We start from the raw sequence: 16,353 nt of genomic DNA on the forward strand, positions 1-16,353 counted from the left end.
GCAAGCCCCCTTATTTGAAGATCCATGCTGAAAAGGTAGTCCTTCGGACTAAGGTTGAGTTCCTGCCTAAAGTAGTCTCGAGTTTCCACCTTTCCCAGGAAATATCCCTGCCAGTATTTTTCGTATGCAAGGTTCAGATGCAGAGAAAGCTCTGCACTTGTTAGATGTGCGCAGGGCGATTCTTTTTTACCTGGATCGTGTTAGATCTTTCAGGGTAGATTCTCATCTATCATGTTTTTTGGGTCAAAAGAAGAGTAGGAGGGCGACCCCTCACCAAACCCTAGCTCGTTGGGTGGTTCAGGCTATTCTAATGTGTTATGAGACTGCTAACCTACCTTGTCCACTAGGAGTTCATGCCCATTCTACTAGGTCCCAGGTGTCGTTAGCAGCTCTTCTGAAAGGTGTTCCGCTCCAAGACATCTGCAAGGCGGCAACGTGGGCCTCAGCTGACACATTTGTCAAGCACTATGCATTGGACGTCCTGGACAGGAAAGAGACAGTAGTTGGCACAGCGGTTCTGCAATCGATCTTCATGTGACTACTCCTTCCTGCCTCCACCCAGGTATTTAAGCTTTACAGTCTCCCACGTGGGACTGCACAGGAAGACCGTCAATGAAAAACAGTGTTGCACTTGCCTGTAACTGTTGTTCATCTAGGTCTTCCGTGCAGACACACATGCCCTCCCTCCTTACCCGCTAACACTCTTGGAACTTACCTTGCAGTATGGCGGTGAAAGAGGACTGAGGGTATGTTGGGGGCGTCCCGCTGATTAGAGTCCGTTTTTGGTGTGAAAGACGGCCGTGCACGAGCACAGAGAGGCGAGGGCTCCCCCTAGTGGTATTGAGCTATAGAATTCACCAAAATCAGCAGGCCTGTGTGTGCGCAGTCCTGTGTGTGCCTGCATGAAAGACTTAGATAAACAACAGTTACAGGTAAGTGCAACACTGTTTTTTCTCAAGACCACTGTTCCCAGTGCCCCCTCTGTAGAGGGAATGACACTTCAACCAGATTTAAACTAGGCTGTCATTGCATGTACCCTCTCAGCCCTGGGAACATACCCTATGGGAGGAATGTGGAGTGCTACATATGTAAGTTAAATAAGTAATTTGTTTATATACCACCTTTCAACAAGAAGCCCCAAAGGCGTCCCGCTTATCTGCCACAATTGCTTATATTCTCTGTATTGTAGTCTGGGCCTCTGAGATCGTGTAAAGATTTATCTGTATAACTGTCTAACTGTAACTGCAAGTTGCTTATCTAGCAAATGGTTGCTTTCACTTTCTGGGCTGGCATGGGAAAGTGTCCTTGAGATGCCGGCCTGAGCCATAACTCCCAGAGACAAGTAATGAGCTCATCCTTCCCTTTCCTATCCATCCCTCCCATCCTCCCCCCAGGCCATGCACGCCTCCCCCCAGGCCATGCACGCCTTATCCCAGGGCGGGAACTTTGCCCTATAACTAACATTGCTTTCACGTCACTTCTGCCAATGTAGTTGTTTGAGTGCACTAATACTGATGGATCTCTAATAAAAAAACTTTAACTGGACTCCTGAAGTGTCTGCAGTGAAGTAACTAGGGATCTAACTGGCAGAGCCTGACAGAAATTTACAAAACAGTAAACTATAATGAAATCAATAATACGGTAAAAATTCTGTTAAACTGTGAAATCAATAAAATATGTTTTAAATGTCCTTCAATATATTTCAGTATGTTCTGCTTGCTATGGATTCTATATTTAATTTTTTATATTTAATTGAATTTATTGTAATTTAAGCATGTTTAATGCAGTTATTTGTAGGACAAATACCTTAAAATTAATACCATAAAATGCAGCATTCTAATAGTGCTACTCTTCTGCCACACTGTTCTTTACTTCTCTAACCTAGAGGCCTTCCAGAAGAAGCAGGTTGTGATGGACTCCCCCCTTCACTCCCCAACTCTGAGGCAGATTTTCCCGTCAAAATCCAAGTTTGCCTGCTTTGGCTGAGTAGCCCCAAGTAGCATGTCTCTATTTGTAATTTGAAAGTGTTTTGTTCCACCATGATAAGTTGTTATAATTTTGGCTTTTTACTCCAACCCAGAAACTTGATGGGGGAAAAGCAGGAGCCCTCTTTCTCTGTGTTGGAAATGACACTGGAGACTGTATATGTTCAAAATAAATAATAACTTTATTAAACAAGGCAGGAATGGAATAAGAGCAGTCAGGGAATGAAAGAGCTGAGGTAAAATTTGTTGGTAGAACAGAACACTCTTTAAGTCACAGGCAAAATAGTTTTTTTGAAGCGTAGTTTCTATATTCTTAATCCATAATAGTGAGAGGTGCTTTGTTTAATATTTTGGTTAGAGCAACAATGTTTCTTCACAGAATTCTCTTTTACAACTCAGGTTTCCTGATGTTTGTTCAAAACTGTTTTCCCTTCACAACAGACCCAGGGTCCTCCTCAGAGCCAAAACCCTTTAGACACTGAGCAGGAATTAATCTTCTTAAGAAGAATTAACCCTTCTTCACTTGGTTTGATGGGAGTTTCCACTTACTACCCACTCACTCTTGCCAAAAACAACTCCCCCCCAGTTCTATTGTGGCTGTGTAAACAGGTTTCAGCTTGTAATGGGTTTTACACTTGAAATTATTAACTAGAATTCTCTCTCAAGAAAATGATGTTATATTAGGGCAAAAGATTTATTTTCCCTCACTCCAGAGAGGAACTTGTGTGACCTTCCATGTCAGACTCATTCATAAACTCTACAAAACTCAAAATCTTGTCAACATCCAACTGTCATTCTGAAGGCTAGTTTTGACTGGCCAATCAGAGAGAGGAGGGAGCAGCCTGTCAACTAAGTTCTCATTCTAGGTAATTGTTAACTCCTTCCCTGCCAGAGCTGATTGCTACACTAAGGAAACCTTCTTTAAAGTGCATTTTGTCACACAGGTCTTCAAGCCTGGAAGGGCTTTAAGGAAGCAGTAATTCTCAGAGCTAAACTATAAGAGAGGAATCACATGAGGTCGCTCACATGAAGGGAGTCACAATGTTAGCTGGGAAGCTGGGTTTTAAAAGACAGATCAGAAGGCTCTGTCAATTTCCCCTCTCTATAGAGCTGCAAACATCGCTCCTCAGAGAGTTTGTTCATTTAGCTAAAGCTAAAGCTGAGGGTTCCTGGAAGAATCCTCAGGCCATCTTTAAGTCTTGGATTAGTTGATGCAGTTGGGTTGGCCCTTTAGGTACTCTGTGCCCTAAACTATTTAGGGCTTTAAAGGTGGAAACTAGCACCTTGTACTGTGCCTGGAGACACTCTGGACGCCATGTAGATAGTATAACACTGGTTTAATATGGTAATATGCAACTATTTTGTTTAAAATATTTATGCTCCATCTTTCTGTTAGCCTCTGTCAGATTACTGTCACAGTAAGGAGATACGTTTAAAATCATCAGAAGGTACAAAAATAATTAAAGTTCTATTGATTTCCAAACAATTCAAGTCTTGCCTGAGAGAAGTTCTGTCTCAAAGAGATCCTTGGAAAGAGGACATTATTACAGTTCTTATGAAATGCCATCAGAAATGGTCCCTTATGAACAGACTCTGGAAGATTATTCTAGATCATCTGGGCAGAAGATAGTGGAGATAACAATTCATTCACAGGTTGATATAGAAAGAAGGCTGCAGGTTGTAATGGACTTTAGAAGTCCAGACCAGCACCTCAATTCAATCTTGTAGGTAAATAAATAACCAGTGCAGTCACTTGAGGAATAGTGTAATATAATCAAACTAACTTCTTCATGTAAGAACATGCACCGCCATATTTCACACAAGTTAATGCTGTTGTCTATGGTTGGGTCCAAAAGCATTATCCATCTCTTTATTAAAAATAATCTTTACATGATCCATCCAAGATCAGTAGGTCAGTCTACTCCAGAGTATCAGTTTTTCCAGCTATCATCACGTCTGTCTTTCCAAGATTCATTTTTAGCTCTTTTCTCTTAGTTGACCAATGTTTCAAGTGTTGGGTCTTTCTTGCCCTCATTCTGAATTTATTGGCAAGTAGTTGTCTGTCTTTCCTTTGCATCAGGGGGCTTGCCAAGATACAGCTAGAATGAGTCTTTTGCTGAGGGCAACTATGCTGGAACTATTCTTAGATTTTTATTATGCTGTATTGGCTTTTTATTTTAATTGTTCCTGGCATCTTTTTTTGTTTTAATGCTTGACTGTATTGTTTTGTTGTTAATCTGGTATTTAAAAATGTTATCATGCACATCCTTTCTCATATTTTAAATTGCTAGATAACGGTGCAACATCTTGGCAACAAGTATCCCTCTTTTACTCTTGGTTTGGCCATGTATACATGATAATTTGGAATTACGTTGCATTATATGGGAAAATCATTCTGTGATAAAGTAATGAGGCCCTTCTATGTCAGGATGCTGAGATTGTCTGCAGAGCTCCAAATCAGTTCTCTTTCCTTATTTTGTGCTTTTTGGCATGCTAGCTGCTGTTGTTTATAAATTAACTAAAGATTGTTATCTCTAGGTTCAGATTGTGCTTGATAATCTTGAGGTCTCAGCCAGAAAGCTTCTTGGATTTAAACAGACTGAAGCATTTTCCAGCAAAAGATGTACTCTGTCTGAACTATTTACCGAAGAGAGAGTTTTTTACCAAAATGTCTGATCCTTTTGTTTGTTCATTTGTGAAAACAGTTATTTTCATTTGTCTATATATACATACATGAGTAGCTCATTAAAGCAAACTCTGAGGAGGTTATTGATTCCCATTGATCCCATTCTCAAAGTATTGCAGCATTTTTATAATAGGAAGAGAGAGGACTTCTTCGTGATGATCTGTGGGCTTGAGAATCATGACCACAAGCCCAACCAGATGCTGGAGGTATCCCTGAAACGGCAGATTCCCAACAGATCTCTGAGAACTACTTTTATGCATTTATGCATATATACACATGTGCTAAGAATGTGCATATTTTTTAATTTTTTTTAAAAAAAAGTGATTCCCTTTTGATTAAATTTGTTTTTAAAGTTAGTTATATCATTTTGGTTTTGTTTCTTTTAGTTTCAGTGGGACACGGATTTTCTGCCTGTCACTGTTTCCCCATGCAACTTGGATGAAATGCTCACTGTGTCTAGATTGGATCCTTCCAGTACAGGGTGTAGCTGAATTTAAGTTTAGAAAAAAGCACTTTGAGCCTGGAATTGAGAACAGTGCCAGATCCAAAAGCACCCCATGCTTTGCCTTGCAAAAAGTTGTTCTTCAGGATATTTCCCCCCTCCAGTTCCTTTGGGGGGAGACCCTGAGTTTTTTGTTGGGGTACCCTTTGTCAAGTGAATTGTGAAGGTTCCTCAGTGATTTATTTGGGCTGTCCATGCTTCCTTCCCTGTATGTTATCAAATTATGTGTTTGCAGGACGGCATTCAAATTGCCAGCTGCAGAGCTACTAGAACTGTGGTTACCTGGCTCCTACTGGGCATGCCTAAACCCCTTGTATAGTAAAGGGTGCTATATTTCCTTTGTTCCTTCCTTTGGGGGTATGTATGTGGAGCACAGGAATGACGTTGCCATGTGTTACTGTCATGCCTCAGGTGGGGTGAGACACCTTACGCTGCCACCACTCTGGGATTTAGGGTCCCTTGGAAAGGCCCAGAGTACCCTCCCAACCCTTCTGACCTCCGTAGCTCGGCCAATAAACAGGCGTGAGGACACAGCAGAGTAACAACAAACAAAATAGTTTATTTACAAGGAGGTCAGTTAATCAAACAACAAGCAAACAAGGTGCCTTAGCAACAATAGATGGGTGAAAGGTAAATAAACCAAAGGCCTTAGCACGACTGAACTCACTGTCCCTCTGTCTGCCAGGCCTGCCTTCTCTCCCTACCTGGATGAGGGTCTCTCCCCTTAGCAGACACCTCCTCTGGTCTGCTCCCTGAGAGGAAGAACACAGGCTTTTCCCCTCCCAGACTTATATAGCACCAGCCCCCTGTGTTCTGATTGGCCAAAAAGGGCACCAAAATGGCCCAGGGGCTCCTGGGAATCGTAGGCAGGCCCACTCCCACTGCTAACAGGCTTCTAGGCCTTCCTGGCACAGCCAGATCATGACAGTTACTTTTCTGCTTCCATACCTGGCTGACTTGGGGGCATTGTCAGCATGTAGCTCCATGATTGGTGGGTGCTGCCAGTGCTGCTATGGATGCCCGTGCAGTCACTATGCTTTCAGCATTGTGAAATTGGGACCCTTGGAATTTTTCTATGCTGACTTAGACTAGCGACTAGCTGTGTTGGCGCTGCAGCAGTGTCAGTGCTGCAGCAGCATTAGCATCCTGGTTTAGGATTGAGCAGTTAATCACATGCATATTAATTTGTCATTGGGCTTGGCCCATTATGGTTGTCCCCTCCTTCAGCATTTCCAACCTCTCTAGAAATTTAGTCTTCCTATCTCTTCTTGCCATTATTTTGTCCCCTAACTAACATTGGCAGCAGTATTTCCTGGCCTTCAGTTACCACCTGTTTCCTTTGTAATAATGATCGTTGTCCCTCCTTCTTTTAACTGTGATCCCACCCATTTGACCAAAAGTAATTTGGAGCCAGACTTGTGCAAGAGAGTATTAACATTTTGTTGTGAATTTCGAGGCATCCTTCTTGTGCTTTTTTTTGCATTTGTTCCACATGTGACACTAGTATATGAAAATACATGGGAAAATACTAGTTCATTGTTGGTCTTTTATGCAGGCACATATTGGACTGTGCATGCGCAGGCCTGCCAATTGGTAGGTTCTGTAGCTTTAAAACTGTACAGAAGGGTATGCTCCTCCCCCAGAGTGCCTGCACAGCTGTTTCCCATCCAAACAGCCCCTCAGTTTCTTTTTTGCTGCCGGTTGAGGAGGAACATCTGTAACGAAGATCTTCCTTTCGAGGGCTTTTGCATTGCTCGGGTAGCCTACAAAGAGAGGAAGAGAGAGAAGGAATTTGTGAGATTATGGCTGAAAAAACATTATTATGGCTGAAAAAGTGCATGCAATGTACCACTAAGATGACTGAAACAGATGGTTATTCATTGCATCTCATCTATTTGGGAGAAGGACATAAGGTAGTCTGCAAACGTTGCCAAGTATTTATGCCTAAAGCCTGTGCTAAAAGAGCCACCAGGCTCAAGGCAGTTCTTTGGGAGAGGGCTCTCTCCAGTGTTAATTGCCAGGCAGTGAAGTCTGCTGCTCTGGCACAACTTGCAGATTGATTGGAGCCTGTGCAGTAAACCCCTCAAACCCGAGTGCAAGAGGATTGGATCTAACAGATTTGACTCAGATCGGACAACATTCAACTTTCAGTGATCCCTCAGAGTTGGCATCGAGAGCCCCGTCTCTGACCCAGCACAATCAGGTTCATGATTAGGTCCTAACAGAAAGAGGTTGAAATTACCAAGGACTAGTGATATTGCTTGAGAGGCTTTGGAGCCACCTGAGAAAAAGTACAATTGAAGTCCAAGCTCTCCACCAGGAGGAAACCAACTCTATTCGTTGAGTTGTGCTCGCTCCAGGTGCAAGTGATCTGGAGATCACTAGAGTTCTCCATATTCTGTCAAGCCAACTCCAAGTCTCCCTCGGTATGTTCCTTGGAGGAGGAAGGGGAGCTTGCCCACCTCTTGAATCCGATTACAATGATAATCAGATGTTTACTGCACCATAGTCGCTGCTCCCATAGATGTGACAGTTGGTATCTCTACTACATCCCTCCCTCAGCCAGATCTGACTGGTGAGTGGTGTATTGCCCAGAGTGGTCAAATCTATTTTGGAACCAGTGCATTCCAAGATACATCAATGTCAATTGCGCTATATCCCTCAGTCTGCAATACTCTTTCGGTTACCAGAGTTGGAGGTAGAGCAGTACGCCCTGGAGTGGAGCCTAAGCATCCCTTCTGACCCCTTCTGACTAATGAAGCAATAGGAGGTAGAGAGCCTCTATATCATTTGTATGCAGAGCAAATGACAAGCAAATGATAAGGATGGCAAAATCCTTGAATGTAGACATTTACTCCACAAAACCTAAACCAAGGACAAAATATTGCAACATCTGTATTAAGGGAACCTTGTGAGTGTTGCTTTCCCTATGTTAGAGGGATTTGTGGATTTGATGAATAACCTTTGTGAAAGACTTGATTCTATACTGGCCACTTCAAAGAAGGCAGAAGGCCTTTACAGGACAGAAAAGCTCACAGAATAATGAAACCTGAGGAGAGAGTTAAAGAACAGACTTGTTTGGAAGGGACCAGTGTGATTCCAGGGGGAAAACAGGGATCCATGGTTCTAGCTAACACTAACCCTCCTCACCTGATGCCTGAACAACCTGGTAGATTCATATCTAAACAAGGCCGATTATATAGGGAGTCTCTGAAGAAAAAGGGACATGCTGTATTTGAACCACATCAGCAGTTAGTGATGCTGAGAAAGTATAGGATGGATGTACTAAGGGTGGCTCATGCCAGTCCATTCTCATGTCACCTGGGTGTGAACAGAACAAACCAGAGCCTTTTTACACCCAATGCCCCTCATAGAGGAGACATTTAGGTGGATAGGTGTTGACCTGGTAGGTCCATTGCCCAGAGCATAGAATCATAGAGTTGGAAGGTACCTCTAGGGTCATCTAGTCCAACCCCCTGCACAATTCAGGAAATTCACAAATACCTTCAAACCCCCCCCCCCCCCCCACACCCCCAGTGATCCTTACTCCATGCCCAGAAGATGGCAAACCATGCTGCATTTATGGAGGGGGAACAAATACATCTTCACTCTAAAAGATTATGCTACCAAGTATTCAGAGGCAGTTGCACTATCTAAGATGGATACTACTGTGGTAGCCTGTGCATTAGTAAACATATTCAGTAGGCTAGGCTTCCAAACTGAAATGATCTCTGATATGGGAACCTTGTTTATGTCCACCTTAATGAAGATACTGTGGGAAGTTTGTGAAGTGAAGCATCTAACTGTGACACCATAACACCCCAAAACTAAGAGTCTCGTTGAACGTTTTAATGGTACCTTGGGGAAGATACTTAAAGGGTATGCAGCAGACCACTCTAAAGACTGGAATGTGAAATTGCAACACTTGTTATTTGCATACCAGGAGGTCCCTCAAGAGAGTAGTGGCTTTAGTTCCTTCAAATAACTCTACAGGAGAAAAGTAAGAGGCCCCATGGATATTGTCAGAGAGAAATGGGATGGAGAAATCTCAGAGGATCCTGTGAACATCTTCCAGTATATAGAAACTTTACAGAACAATCTGAAAACTGCAATGCAGATAGTTGGAGAGAACATGCAGAAAGCCGAACAAAAGTTATGATATAAGTTAAGTTAAGCATGCACGACGTGGAACATTCCAAGAAGGAGATGAGTTCCTTGTGCTACAAGCTCTGACTTGCTTGGGAAGGACCAACTAAGATTGAGAAAAAACTAAATAATGTGAACTATTTAATCTATACCAAGGAACAAGACAAATACAGAGTAATACATACAAATATATTGAAGCCCTACTATAACAGAGGGTAGCTGATGCTATATGCATGTGTAGAAAAGTGGGAGGAAGAACTGGTGTTGTTCCTATGGGATAGCCCAAACTCACCTGAGGGAGGAGTTATGGGAATGGAACAACATAATATTACAGTGGAGTCTTATACTCCAACATGAGCATAGCATGAGCATTTTAGCTATATATACCTTGTCCAAAAGAAAAGCAAGGACAAGAAGTGTGTAAATATGGAAATATTTTAAGTATGTTATAATGATAACTGTGTTAATGTGAATATTTTACAGGAACATCAAAAGTTGTAATAATTGTAAGTAGAAGTATAAGATAGTAAAGTGGTTTTATATAGTGTGTGTTTATCTGGTTATGCACACATATATAAAGAGAAAAAAGCCCTCATTGTTGCTGGCAGAGACCTAAAAATAGACCTCCACCTTGGACAATGTCTTGGAGGCTCCAGCTTCGCCTCTCCTGAGAAACCAATCAATGATAGGTGGTGGTGGTAGGGGAATGCTGAGCCAGGGACAATTGGAGTTCGTTGAAGAGAGTAAGAGGCTGGGATAGAAAGCTTTTGGAGCTGCTAAGAGAAGGCAAAAGAGAAATCTGCTGGCTGATTACAAATATATTCTGTTACATTGAAATATTCCCTGTTTAACCCTAATGTTTTTATGAGTTCAAGACCATTAACTCCTATGTTCCATCTTGTAAATAAAGTTTTTTTCTGTTTTGTTTAACCCTGGCTGGCTTGAAGTCGTTGGCTGAGGGAAAATATCATACACAGACCTCAAATGCTCTGGTAATGTTAAATGGGCCAAATTTAAGTAAATGGTGGCAGCGTGTATAGGGAAAATAAACTCTTAAGTTTATGCTTTCCCACATCTACCACTGATCCTGAGAATGATCAGCAAAATGCAGAGACAAAACCATATGTATATTAATTGCACCATTCTGGCCACATTAACCGTGGCTTCAACTGTTACTGCTTCTAACAGAAACAGCTATCTCCCCTTTCCAGCGGCACCAGACTGAAACATAATGATATACCCCGACTCACAGCATGGTTAGTTTCCCTGTAGAAACAAACTTTTCAGCTCGGGTAGCAGAAGTTATTTTGAATGCTAGAAAACCCAATACTTGCCTTTCATATGCTAGAATTTAGACAGATTTGTGGGCTGGGCTAGACACAAGGGTATCGACCCCCAATCATGTGCTGTTGCCTCAATACTGGAATACCTCCTAGAACTTAAAAAGGAAGGCCTATCATTCTAGTTGATTAGGGTCCATTTAACCTTTATATCTGCTTTTCATGTCCTGGTGGACGAGAAAACACTTTTCTCATACTGCACATCAGAGTTATTCCTAAAGGTCTCTGCAATATGTTCCCACCAGTGAAACTGGTAACACCCCAGTGGTCAGTATCCTTGGCCAAGTATCCACTCTTTCTTAAGTTACACCCAGAGAAGGTGGTCCTTAGGCCTAGCCTCTAATTGCTTCCCAAAGTAATATCTAGTAGTAGCAGTATGCAGTCTTTGTTAGCCAGAGGCCATTATCATCTCAATACCAATTCAAAATAACAAATAATAAAACCTCAGTAAGTTGTATAAAAACAAACTACATACTTCAATAATTACCTACATTAAAATTTATTTAATAATCTTAAAAGGATAATTATTCAATCCTAAAAGCATAATTATTCAATTAACAATATATACTTTAAAATATATCTAAACAGTAAAATTGTACCCTACTATAATTTATATAATATAAAGTACATAGAATTCAAATTACCCTATATCATCAAATTATATCAACACTTATCTGGGATTTGCCATATTTAATAAGGATTCCTCCTATTAATGTCATATTTTTCTACTTTAAGAGTCAATTCCCTATTGCTGAACTAACATTATTATAAAATAATCCCTTCTGTCTTTCCTTGGCAGACTATTAACTATAGGTTTAATAAACATTTCCCTAATATATTCATATATTTACAGTCAAACAAAACATGCTGTAAGGAGTCTACCCTTCCATCTCCACATGGGCATAGACATTTTTCATAAGGTATCTTCTTATATTTGCCTTTGAGGACAGCAGAGGGTAAGACATCATACTGTAATAGACTAAAAGCTCTCCTATAAGCAGGATTCTCTAAGCTGTTTATATAAGTCATCAGTAAAACCTTATTCATGAGGCATCTCTGCAGTAAATAGTTTTTAACTCTAGTCAGGTCATGTTGCCTTTCCACATCTAGAATTCTTTGTTTAATCAAAACCTTAGCCTGTGCCATATTCATGGTCAATAGGTGTTTTGGGGAGACAACATAATAGCATAATTTGCTCCTCAGCAATCTCAACCAGAGAGAGACAAAGTTATCCAGCATTAGATATGCAAGTCCATTTGCGGTAGAAGCTAGTTTTAACCAATATAATATAACCGCAAACCATAATCTGGCTTCCAAAGTAGTATCTAAATGTCACACTTCCCAGGAAATAGTATGATCTGTTTTCTTCCCATCTCCCACCTTGGAGGCAGAAAAAGCTCTCCATACACTGGATGTTCACAGGGCAGTGCTATTCTAGACCACAGAGGTGCAGTTGTTTATTTGTTATGCAAGTCCTATGAAAGTGACAAAGGCATCTTCCCAAACCATCTCCAGATGGGTAGTTCAGGCTATTAAGTTCAGTTATGAATAGGCCAATTTACCATGTCCATTGGAGATCCATGCCCATTCTACAAGGTCCTAGGTGTTATCTGTAGCTTTCATCAGAGGAGTTCCCATGCAGGACATCTGTAAAGCAGCAACATGGTCATCTGCAGACACCTTTATCAAGGACCACACCTTGGACATCAATGAGAGGAGGGAAGCAACGGTGGGTCAAGCAGTTCTTCAATCTCTGTTTCCATGAAGAACCTAAACCTTCTAGGTAAGTGGCTTGCTAAACTCTCATGTGGGACTGTACAGAAGACCAACAAGGACAACAGGGTTGCACTTACCTGTAACTGTTGTTCATTCATCTTCTGTGCAGGCACACATACCCTCCCTCCTGCCCTGCTGTGTGCTCTTCACTACTTACCTTGGGTCTGGCAGCTTGAGGGAAACCAGGGTACTGCCCATCCCAGAGCATGGGCTATTTGGGTGGGAAACAGCTGCACAGGCACTCGGGGGAGGGGGGAAGGGTGCCCTCGTCTACAGTTTTAGAGCTACAGAATTTACTGATCAGCAGGCCTGCATGCATTCAGTCCCATGTGTGCCTGCACGGAAGACTTCAGTGAACAACAATTACAGGTAAGCCCAACCCTGTGTTTTCCGAGTCTGCATTGCAGAGACAGATACACCAAGCAGAGTTTCACACCATTGGGCCATCACTACACATATAATTACCTAATTGCCTATTATGAGATATATAGGTGCAGTTATACTAAAATAATAGTTCTCTCATTACACACTGCTTTGAGTTAATTTAACCTTATCTCTAAATGTGTTAATTTTACTTGACATGATGCATAGATCATAAGACCTTTTTTGTCTGGTTAATTATATACATTTGTACAACTGATGCAGTTTACTGCATCATTTCATTTATTGGTTACTTTTTCCTATAAAATGAATTATGTTTTCTAGAATTTGGAAGCTGATTTAACAGATGCAAGGGCGCAGATGGAAATCTTCCACAGTAGATGCAATGATTTGGCAACACAACTGGGAATTAAACAGACTGAATTAACACAAAAAGATTTAGATGTGTCCAGAGCCAGGTATGCTTGTCACATTTTTATAAAGCATTTGTGAGCATGCTCTTGAAAATGAATATGGTAAATGTCTATTAGAAAGTATTTATTATAAATGTGCACAAATGTAGATTAAAAACAAGTTTAAAACATAAGGCCTGAATGGCAGGCTACGTGTATATGCTAAAACTTGCTCAAACATCTCATGATACAGATGATGGTAAAGTGCAATGACCAACACAAATAGACCAAGGTACAGTAAAACACCCGACCAGACGCGTTTTGGCCCTAAGGCCTTCCTCAGTGGTCAATTGTAAACAATTTATAATCAAAGACACCCACACATATATTTATAATAAATACTTTCTAATATATATATATATATATATAGGTTGTTACTTAACCCCTCTATTTTGTTACCCTGCTTGTTTGGGCTGAGTTTGTGGGGACTTTCCCCCACACCCCTTTTTTTCTTCCTTGCTGTTTGGTATTTGAGGAAAAATTAATTGTAATGCCAGTCTGCTTTGCACACTATGGAGAAAGTTTAGAATGTCTCCTGTTTATGCAGACTATCTTGGTACCTTTTGGCTTCTATTACAGACATTATTTAAAAAACGCACATCTTTAATTAGCATTGGGTCAGAGAGTTCTTAGTCTCCACTGAAAGTCACAAAACATCAATATGATTAGTAACATAAGCAATTAATTTGAGAGGCTAAATGCCTGAAACTGACAAAAGTTTGAAGCCTAACTTTCACTTTTTAATTAGAGTCAAGTCTGACAGGTCAGCAGGAGCCTGCTGCTGAAGGTTTATAATGTTGTGATTTCAGCTTTTATCTGAGGTTTTTCACATTTTAAGTTGGATGATGAGGATTAATATTGCATGTATGAAATGTGAAGGGAAAAGCTAGTCTGAACCACTTGAACCATGTAAGCTTTTGATACAGGGCAATCTTATGGTGCAGTTAAGATGACTGTCATTATACTGGAACTTACGCTGGGAGTAACTAGTTGTGATCCTACTCTTCTTGTGGCAACATCAAAGGCTCAGTAAGAGCGGTAGGGAAAATGCACCGTAGCCATGCTTTCCCTGGCAATTCCTATACTCTCTCCAATCACAGTATTGCTCTTGAGGACACATTAGCATGGAAGGCACTGATCTACATGCATCAACAATATGGATGCTGCAATGATAATTTTTAACCTCTGCCATATACTTCCTGACAGACATGAAACAAGCACATTGTTAGAAAGTGTACACAGTTCTTATACTTTGGCAGTTAATGTCATAGCTCATTGATTAGGGGTACTAATAAGGTCAAAGGATTGCCTTAGGTACATGTTCCAATTTCCAGGCAATGCAACAATCCTTTGGCTAGGGAACATGCCAGTGCCACACAGCAGATAAACTACTATTCATCTTCGTTCTTCTGTGCCTCCACACATGGGGGACTGCGCAGGCGCAGGCCAGCCGCCGGAGAATTTTCTAGAGCTTCCATAGCTCCGAAGGGGCCGTTTGTCGCGCGCCTCAGCGACCGTTTTCCCGCCCAAACGGTCACGTGATCCTCCAGCGACCAACGGCCCCTTCCCTCAGTTCTCTTCTTGCCGCCGCTTGGAGAGAACGTGAGCTTCGTTGCTCTGTGCTTTTGTGCTTCGTGCTTTCTCTGACTGATTGCTTGGCTTTTGACTTCGGACTTCGTGACCTCGACTATTCTTTGGATCTCGCTTTGGACTTTGACGTGGACTCGGTAATTTGACTCGGACTGTTTTTGACCCTTCTTTAGCGTGCCCCTGAAGATGGCCTCTACGGCTCTCTTCAAGCATTGCCTGCAATGCCACACTAAAATGGCCAAATCCGATGGCCATGATCTGTGCCTTTTTTGCTTGGGGGAGACCCACAATGTCTTGGCCTGTAGGATCTGCCAGGGTTTCACCAGCAACGCCCGGCAGGATCGCAAGGCCCGGCTAAATTCCTCGCTGTGGCAGAAGGTCATGTCGGAGGGAACCCCGTTACGTCCGTCCAAGGCTGGCCCTAGCCCCTCTGCCGAACGGCAATCAAGAGCTGGCTCAGTGGCCTCCGCGAGGTCGGGGTCGAAACCGCGTCCCCCGAGTGCCTCGGCGTCGAGAGCGGCCTCTCCAGCGCAGGGACCGGTGCGGCCGCCCCGTAGCGCGTCATCCACCAGGTCGGATCCGAGACCGACATCGGAACCGAGGATCCTGGTACCGAGTCCCCGATCGGAACCGACGACCGGATCGATTCCGATAAAGTCTAAGAGGTCGAAGCCGAAGTCCCCTTCGAAGGCGAGGAGCGCGTCGGTTCCGAGTTCTTCTTTGGAACCGGCAAAGAAGAAGAAGAAGACTAAACATCATCGGTCGCCGCATCCCGCTCCTCAGGAGGAGGTCATCGTGCTTCCTCACACGCCTTCCCCTCATCTGGGTTCCCCCGAACCAGAGGATATCTCCATGCCGGTGCCGGATCCGATGGCCTTCGAGACGGTGCCCGCAGAGTTCTCGTCGGGGCCGGAGCCGAGCCCACACCGTCGGAGCCGACCATCACCTGCCCTTCGGTCGCCGAGGCTGGAACCGAGCCCGTCTCCTCGTCGGAGCCGTCCATCTCCTGTCCGTCCGTCTCCACCTGCAGTCGGTCGTGAGCGGCGCCGTTCCGGGGACAGCATTCGATCGGCCCGATCCACTGCATCCCGGCATCGTCAAGCCTCCTATTTCCCCTCGCCATACCGTTGCCAGTGGGAAGAGGCACCTGCTGGGTTCACCAAGTCGGAACCGGGGCCATCGGCATCGAGGCGGACGTGGTTCCCCCCTCCAGTCCAGGGTGAGGACTCCCAGCTCGGATCCGAGGAGGGAGAAGTGGAGAGCCTGGCCGACTACCAGTCGGAATCCTGGTCTGAACCATCGCCGGCTGAGGACCTGGTGCCATCTACGGGCTCCCCATACGAGGACCTCCGCATCTACGCCGACCAGATGGCTAGGATGGCCCAGGCCCTCGAGATGGACATCTCTTCGGCAGTCCCCCAGACCAAGGACAAGCTCCTCAAACGGATCTACGGGGATAATCCGGCGTCCGTTGGCTTCCCCATGCTCGAGGGTA

The 16,353-nt window shown here is 43.2% G+C and overlaps 1 protein-coding gene across 1 annotated transcript in view; it reads left to right on the forward strand.

Moving 5' to 3' along the window:
• The window catches only part of CNTLN (centlein), a 282,369-nt gene that overhangs the window by 85,481 nt on the left and 180,535 nt on the right, over positions 1–16,353 (forward strand). Inside the window, exon 6 of the mRNA XM_054986823.1 lies at positions 13,141–13,274. Coding sequence (XP_054842798.1) covers positions 13,141–13,274 — 134 coding nt within the window. The remainder of the gene's footprint in view (positions 1–13,140; positions 13,275–16,353) is intronic.

The sequence above is a fragment of the Eublepharis macularius genome, chromosome 8 (assembly GCF_028583425.1).
Source record: "Eublepharis macularius isolate TG4126 chromosome 8, MPM_Emac_v1.0, whole genome shotgun sequence".
NCBI classification, from domain to species: domain Eukaryota; kingdom Metazoa; phylum Chordata; class Lepidosauria; order Squamata; family Eublepharidae; genus Eublepharis; species Eublepharis macularius.